Below are 7,895 nucleotides of genomic sequence, written 5' to 3'. Positions count from 1 at the left end.
AAGACAACCGTCAGCAGATCACTGCACCACCTCCCCCTTCACCCCCTCTTCTCTCTTGGCACTGCAGAGAGAAATTAAAACTCACCAGGAAGAAAATATGACCACTTTAATGGAGTCTAGTTGGTAGCAGCACTCTTATGCCTCTAGTGGCCAAAGTGAGCATTACAAAAACAAATGTTTTCAACTAAATACAAACGCGTTAAAATGTAAAATCAGCAGCTAAAACTCTCGTTGATGTGTAACAAAAGAGGAGAAAAGCGAGCGACACTGCCGCTGCTTCAGGCCTGTCGTGAGGTGGGGCGCACTGAACGGGGCGGAAACCCAACGGGTCCAACTGGAGCCTGCAGGCTCGTCCTTTCCCTTTCATCTTCAGGTTTGACAACTTTCATGAGCTCATCTTTGCACAGCGGGGAGAATAAAGCCTGGGAGTTGCTCAACTCGTCACATTCTGGAACGCCCTGACAATAACAGGAGGGAGCGGCAACCTGCGCTTTCACTGGCACACAGAGCAAAGGTCCTGTCAGGCATGGGGGGGCGATCTCCAAGCGACTTGATGGCCTGACTTCATAGTGGAAGTAAGAGCAGCAGGAGAACGAGACACAAAAGACGGAGACTGTAAGGCTTTGTGAAAGTAGTGGAACGCAAAACGAAGAAAAATGAGTTCAAAAGTGACAAAGCTGTGATTTTAACATTTAAAAATGGCATTGAAACCATCTAGCGGCTGCAACCTAATCAATGTTTCTCCACGTGTAACCTCTTACAGAGGCCTGGGCAGAACTCAAATATTCTCCAAATGCCTTGCAGTGAAAACCAGAGGCAGAAGTGACCTAATTGAAAAATATGACAGCCAGAAGCGTCAAAGGTGAGGCCGTAGGCGTCACCTGAGCGGCTTCAAGGATTCACGCCCACAACCTCATTATCGGACAAATCTTTCCATCAGAACTGGGCTAATTGGCTAACATCAGCTACGAGATGCAGAACAAAATGCAAGCCGGTGACACAAACATCAATCATCTGGATCATGGATTTTCTTTTCAGGGACAGACCTTCAAAATAAGAGCATTCGCCTGGATTCATCAGAATGCAAAGATAACATGGGTAGAATCAAGTTATCATTTATTAAAAGCCTTAATAAGCTGTGACGTAACTCTTCGGTGTGACTCCGAGATACGTGACTGTTTTCATGCGTCATACAAAAACAGTGCGTGACATTACCAGCTTGTATTTCCCGTTCAACTGATTCAAGATCAGTTTAACTCTTTCACTGCTTGCATATAAATATTATATGTGCTTTGCGGCAGGAATGTCAGAGCCTCCAAAAATAGAACCCAGAGAAAACGTGTGTGTGTGTGTGTGTGTGTGTGTGCGTGTATCTTCCGCAATAAGCAACGCAACGAGGAACCGGTGTGTAATTTGAACCTGTACTATATATGTTTTATACGGTATAAGAAGTTTGTACTTACGTGCACCAGACGTGCAGGTTCTGCAGGATGCACCGCAGATGCTGCTGATGTCCCGGGGTGGCGGAGCAGATCTCCCGGAGTGTGAACCCGAGGCGCGCTGTGGCAGAGCTGCAGGACGGGCCGGAGCGTCACCGGAGAAGCCAGAACCATAACGGGGCTGAGAAAAAAGTGCACTGGGAGGCTAAATATAGAGCACCACGAGGGCCGAACACACACCCGACCCAATAGCTGGCTGTCACCAAGGTCCAGCACCCACAAGCTAAATGTCAGCACACTCCGGAACGGATCCAAAAAACCGGGGCGCAGGAGTGGAGCACGCACAGACACATTCATTCATGTAGTTTGAAACAGAGGCCATAATATCAGGATCGAGACAGACTACTACTAGTACTACTACTACTACTACTACTGCTGCTGTACTTTCTTCTTGTCCCGTGAGGGGTCGCCATAGCAACCCAACCTTCTCCACTTTACCCTGCCCTTTGCGTCATCCTCCCTCACTACGTCCATGTATCTTAGAAAGCATAGAATAGAAAGCCTTTATTGTCCTTGCATAGTGGCTACACAATGAGACCTCTAGCCCTGTTCCCTGGCAATTCATCTTCTGCTCAGAGCCACTGTCTCTAATCCGTCCATCATGGCTGTCCTCACCACTGTCTTGTAGACCTTTCCCCTTCCTCCTCGCCGACACTCTTCTATCACAAGTGCTTGACCCATCACCAATTGAATTTTTTTAAATACAAATCCAAAAGTGAGAAGGAGATTAATAAAAAAAAAAAAAAGTAATTGCAAAGTTATATAAAATATGTGTGTCAATGGCTCAAAACAAACCCAAGGAGAGTGTGTGAGCCCGCAGATCACCCCCGACCAATAGTCGCAGAGCAGCAGAAGCGTCACCAGACTATATCTCTACACAGTACAAGCTACGGATCTGAAAGTAACACATGAAATAAAAAAATTCCAGTTTATACAATAAACAGAACAAAATCAAATAAGCCTGCTCGCGGGTATTTATTGAATATCCCTACTGAAGTGACCACCAGAAGGCAGCACACACTCACGTTACCGCAGGCACAACCAACAGGATTATTCTTTGCATAAATCTATTTCTAAAGAGGCGAGCTGACAGGATAAAAATGAAAATAACCCGCTTCTGTGCAGCTCCTCCGGGGCAGACAGGGATGGAGTGAGTTTCCAAGGGGAGTCATTATCCAATAAAAACTTTAGCAAACGCTTGAAGACTCAAACCGAGGAACTCTTCTGCTGCGAGCTTCTACTACTGTATATGAATATCCCAAGACTAAAATATGCTACAAGTGGCTTTCACCATTCTTAGCATAACATTCAGTTCATAAGTTCCGTGTGACTTCAACCTGTATGCTGTCCTCGCCCTGAAGTGGTTTCACCGGCTCCAAATAACCAGACTCGATTTATTTGTCTGTTTATTTGTAGAATGGCCTCAAACCATTGCCCTCTATGACCGTCGTAAAAGGACAAATCCTGTCCAGAGCAACAACCTATCCGAAGGTTCTTATCACGTCAACACGCACGCTTCGGCACTGGGCACGACCATCTTGGATAGTACTAAATCTCCGTCCTTCTGAACAGTACCGCAAGGTAACCACAAGAGGGCGCTCTAAGCCTACGCAGTTGAACTTGCAAAGGCAGAACAACCTGGAACAGTTAATATCTCAATTTGAGCCATTCATTATAAATTGTGGGGATGCATATCAGTTGTATCGATGAGTTGAGGTAAGAATCGTAAAAAAAATGCGCTTTCATTTTCAGTCTGAGATCTGAGTGTGAGGAAACCCAGGCTCATTGAGCTGAACCGTCTTTCGCCTCCTTGCAATCCCCAGTTATCCAATCAGCTGCATTGTGTTGCTGCACAACCTGCACATTGTTCAATGACAGCCTCCAGATGGGAGAATGTCATCGTTGGGGAGGGCAGGGAGTCTGAGAGAAGTGTGAACATGCCCGTGACACATCCTCCTCAACATCTCCTCTAATCTACATTTAATTGCTTTGCCTCAACTTCACTTTTAAAGATTCATTTCCTGAACTTCTTGAGATCAGTTCTGCTCGGCTGAATCCACACGCCCCCGCGGGGCTTCAGGCGATGCTCATTTCGAGATGAGCTACTGACTCAACCAGACTTATCCATTCAATATCCTACTCATCTTATTGGACGGATGCTCCCTCTGACATCCGTTGTTCCTGTCCCACATCACCATCCCGCCTGCCAAAGCCTGCAGGACATAGATTTCTCCATCTACGTGTGACGGGATGTCTCCGGCAACAAAAAAAAACAGTGAAGACAGGATGAACGGGAGTGAGACAAAGCAGCAGAACAAGGGAAGGAGCGGGATAAGAGTTCAGGGGTGAAGTCATCCCGGTCGGCATGTGAGAACAGGAGCAGGCTCGGCCTCTGGAGCCAGCTAATGAGCTCGGATGAGTGAGAATAGACACAGTCCAACCGTGCTGTTCCAAGTGAATGGCTACGAACAAAAGGCCAGATTCTCACCGCTAATCAAGCTGATGGAGTGGCTGGAGGTGATGGGCAGCGGCAGGTAGAAGGGCCTCCAGGGGATTCAGGAAGTCTGAGCTGAGGACTCTGGGCTCTGATTGGTGGGACACGGCGATATAAGGCCCTGGCTCGTTCTGGCTTCAGGAGGATCTCGAGACTCGCCGAGTTGTGTGTGTGTGTGTGTGTGTGTGTGTGTGTGACCGCAGGAAGAGAAGTAAGATGCTGCTGCAAAAGAAGAAGCCACAGTGGTGAGTGAACTCAGAAGGCGTTCGTCGTCAAGTTGTCTCACAGCGAGGTCCATCCGGACGGAGCTTTTATTCTGATCCACCACATCTTCAAAAATCTAATTTAGTTGTGCAACATCAGAGATAATTTCCTCCCTTCTGCTCCTTAGGAGGTCCCGGCTGGTTCTAGTGCTCCTGCTCTGGGTCTCTCTGCAACCGGACTCCCCCAGTCAGGTGTTGGCTGTTAACCTGCGGCATTTCCTCGGCTGCGCCGTCCGGGAGTTCACCTTCCAGGCCAGGAAACCCGGCTGCAGAAGCCTCCAGATCACCACAGATGCCTGCTGGGGGCGCTGTGAGACCTGGGAGGTGAGGAGCTGGGAGGCAGCTACTTTACATGACACACACACACACACATCTGCTCTGCGTCTCCAGTCGTCCTCCAGGATCTGGCGGTCCCGTCCTAATGAGGACTGGACAAAGGTTCTGCAGCAGTGTCCTCTGGAATCCAGTTAACGTTCAGCGAGAACAGAAAGCGGCACTTTCCTTAAGAGCGCCTCAAGTGCATAAAAGACAGAATTGGATTTCATAAATTGCCAAAGATAAAACAAAACAGTGAAATCTCAGACGCCCAGAAGCATCAGGCAGCTCGAGTCTCCCTGCTGCATGATCGCAGCGGCGCTCCTCTGCGCAAGGAAGCCCAAGCTTGATACTCCAGAACCCCGGAGGGGAGGAGACTCATCCTTTTTGACTGCGCTCCCCAACAGGGAGGTCAGAAACTGTGGAGGGAGTCAATGTCTTGCTTCGGGGACAATCAGTTAGGGGGTCATTAAAGTTTGACCCTCCAAGCTCCAAGACCCTCATTATGCGTTCAGCTGAAGTGATGATGAAGTCCCAGGAGAGGAAGGCCATTAGCAGTTATTAGAGAGTCACGAAGCTCCAAATCAGAAAAGACCACGACGCGACGGAGACGGGTTCTACAGCCAGGTGTTGATGAGACACGACGTCTTCGACATGTCTGCTGCGTCTTCCGGTTGATAACGGGGAAAAGGCAAAGTCGATTGTTTGCTTTGTTTTTAAGGCAAATTCAGGATCAGGAAATGGTGAGAAATGTCATTATGGAAATAAACATCCTTTACTTTGGAGTAAGAATCGAGAATCGGAGGCATCGTGGTAGAACAGTGCGCTGCGTGTAGGACAGTAAAGCTGAATCCCATCCGAGACGAGGTCTGGTGCTGAACTCATAGTCAACAGTCTCAGGGGGTCTCGGACCCAACCGGGCGTGATCGGCTCCAGGCTCCTCCCTCCTGACCCGCCGCCATGGCGAGGCGTTCCCTGCTGCCTCTGAGGCTCTGCTGATGGCTCTTCTTATGCACGGTCCGATAATGCCCCGGGGGCCTCCTTCCTCTCCTCCATCCTCTCCTCCGTCTCTCCCCCCTTCACCCGTTACATCACGTCAGTTTGTTGAAGATAAAGAGACATGAGTGTTTTTATTAATATACATGCGATACATGTAAAAGATAACAGAACATACAGTGTGTGTGTGTGTGTGCTAGTCGTTATTATTCTTATTCGTGGTCTCCCTGTGTCTCCAGAAGCCGGTCCTGGACCCACCGTTCATTGAGGCATACCAGCGGGTCTGCACCTACAACCAGACCCGCCTGGTGACGGTGAAGCTGCCCGGCTGCATGCCGGGCATCGACCCGATGTACACCTACCCTGTAGCTCTGCGATGCGACTGCAGCGTCTGCCCGACCAGCACCACCGAGTGTATAACGTCCGTGTGACGCCTCGGTGCCGGGTCCCGGCCGTTTGTCGGGGTTGTTCTTCAGGTGAAGGTAGCTAATGCTAGCCTTCTGCATTTGTGAGCGGTTTAAAAAGAGCAGCGTTATCTAAATATGCTAGTTAGCACTGCTAACTCAAAAAGGCTAGTTAAAATGTTTTATTAATGTTTAAATATAACCAGTAACATTTAACTAAGTTTTGAGATATGTAATCCATATTTTTCTGTTCAGAATTTCAAATAAAAATGTAAGCTTTGTTTTTCCTTGAAAGCGAGTCAGAACTTCAGAACACGAGAACCGGACTGAAGAATAAGACTTAAAGAATACATTAGCACCAAACTAATTTAAATACCAGCACGGGAAAGCTGTAAGAGAGAAAGGTGAAGTTAAAGGAAGTCAAAAAGATGTTCAAAGTATTAAATTGATTGCAGCTTCTTCTTTTTTTATCCTGAAGCTGTTCCTAAAGAACAATTAACACCAATAAATATCTCATTTGATATTTCCTCCCAAAATGTTCCCTTTCTTCCCTCTTAGAGACGCAGATTTCCAGCGGATTTGATCCGGCCTTGAAAGGAGTGGTAAATTAACGAGCCAACACGCCTCTCCGGCTGTTGGCGCACCACGAAGACAAAAACAGATCTTGACTCGCATCCTGATTGACACTAAAAATAAATTATTCCGGAATGAATGAGCTTCAAAAGTACGCAGGCAGCAGGAGAAAACCTTTCGCTTTTCACCGGCAGCAATTAAATGTACCGTCGGAAAGACTGTCAGTACATCCCGACCGAACGGGGGTCAGTTAATGCGAAGGAGTTCGTCGCTTCCTCACTATTTGCGGAAACACACCGGGATAAGTATGCTCCTCGTCTCAGCGCCGAAATGAGGCTCAACTCCAACTTTTTCCGACAGTTGAGGCTCATGGCGTCCTGGGAGTGCCTCCGGTCGGCTTCCGAGTGCTTGACAGGATCAGCTCTCAGCGTTTCCTTTAACTCAGTCATCTCTAGCCGCCGGGGAAACTCGCCGTGATAGTTCCGCTGTCTGCCAGTAATTGGCCTCTGAGATTTGGGCCCTTTCACACCACAACTGTGGCATTGGAGAAAAGCCCAATTGGATTAGTCGGACAGATTAACGGATGGAAAGACGGATAAAGGACTGGCAGGATAAGAAAACGGCAAGCTGAAAAAAGTCAAACCCTAAAAAAAGGAAATCTAAACTATCAGAGCACCTGAATGAGACCGTGGGCTGTTAAACTGGGACGCGGGATTCACTCCCAACACGTCTATTCCTTGTCTCGTTTTTCTGGTTTTATTTCAGGGATGTATTTTGGATCTTTTTCTGGGTAGATCGGAAGATGCAGGTACAGATAATAATCCACGATAAATGGTCAGGCCACTCCAAGTAAAAGCCTCCAATGTTCAAGCGTGTTCCACAACTCGACCCGGATCATTATCTGAAAATTAACCCATCAATCCAAACGCTTGGATCCCATTCCAGCCCGGTGCCAATACGGATCAATAAAGCTCATTGATGACACGCTGCCTTTGAAGAGAAAGATGTTTCCCAAGCAGAGAGACAGAAAAAGACAGACAGGAAGAGAGAAGATCCCAGACGGCTGTTTATTATCTCACACGACAGCACGGCTCGCTTTGCTGCAACAAAACAGTAGAAATGACATTCCAGTGGAACATCTGCTTTTCCTAATGGCTCCCGTTTACGGATTCATCCGATGCCTCTTCAGTTAATCTAAGATGAAGCAATGATGGATGGGAAATCATCCTGGGAGAATATTCTGCAGCTTGCATGGATTTAAAAGCAACAATCAGCCATTTAGTAAACCGTTCATTTTAGAGACACCCTGGACAAGACGGAGTCTCGATGCGTCGACTCGATGTGTTTCGGA

The 7,895-nt window shown here is 47.7% G+C and overlaps 1 protein-coding gene across 1 annotated transcript; it reads left to right on the top strand.

Moving 5' to 3' along the window:
• The first annotated feature begins 4,209 nt into the window (after positions 1 to 4,209).
• On the top strand, positions 4,210 to 5,998 carry LOC137907572 (glycoprotein hormone beta-5-like). Its single transcript, XM_068751923.1, has 3 exons — positions 4,210 to 4,235; positions 4,385 to 4,580; positions 5,807 to 5,998. The coding sequence occupies exons 1-3, from the start codon at positions 4,210 to 4,212 to the stop codon at positions 5,996 to 5,998; spliced, it is 414 nt and encodes a 137-aa protein (XP_068608024.1).
• Positions 5,999 to 7,895: the final 1,897 nt, after the last annotated feature.

The sequence above is a fragment of the Brachionichthys hirsutus genome, chromosome 18 (genome assembly GCF_040956055.1).
Source record: "Brachionichthys hirsutus isolate HB-005 chromosome 18, CSIRO-AGI_Bhir_v1, whole genome shotgun sequence".
Taxonomy (NCBI): domain Eukaryota; kingdom Metazoa; phylum Chordata; class Actinopteri; order Lophiiformes; family Brachionichthyidae; genus Brachionichthys; species Brachionichthys hirsutus.
This window is presented reverse-complemented; position numbering and strand designations above follow the sequence as displayed.

Coding starts and splice junctions, on each gene's coding strand:
- LOC137907572 (XM_068751923.1), top strand. CDS start 4,210: ATGCTGCTGCAAAAGAAGAAGCCACA. Junction 4,236..4,384: donor CTGCAAAAGAAGAAGCCACA/GTGGTGAGTGAA, acceptor TCTGCTCCTTAG/GAGGTCCCGGCTGGTTCTAG. Junction 4,581..5,806: donor GGCGCTGTGAGACCTGGGAG/GTGAGGAGCTGG, acceptor CTGTGTCTCCAG/AAGCCGGTCCTGGACCCACC.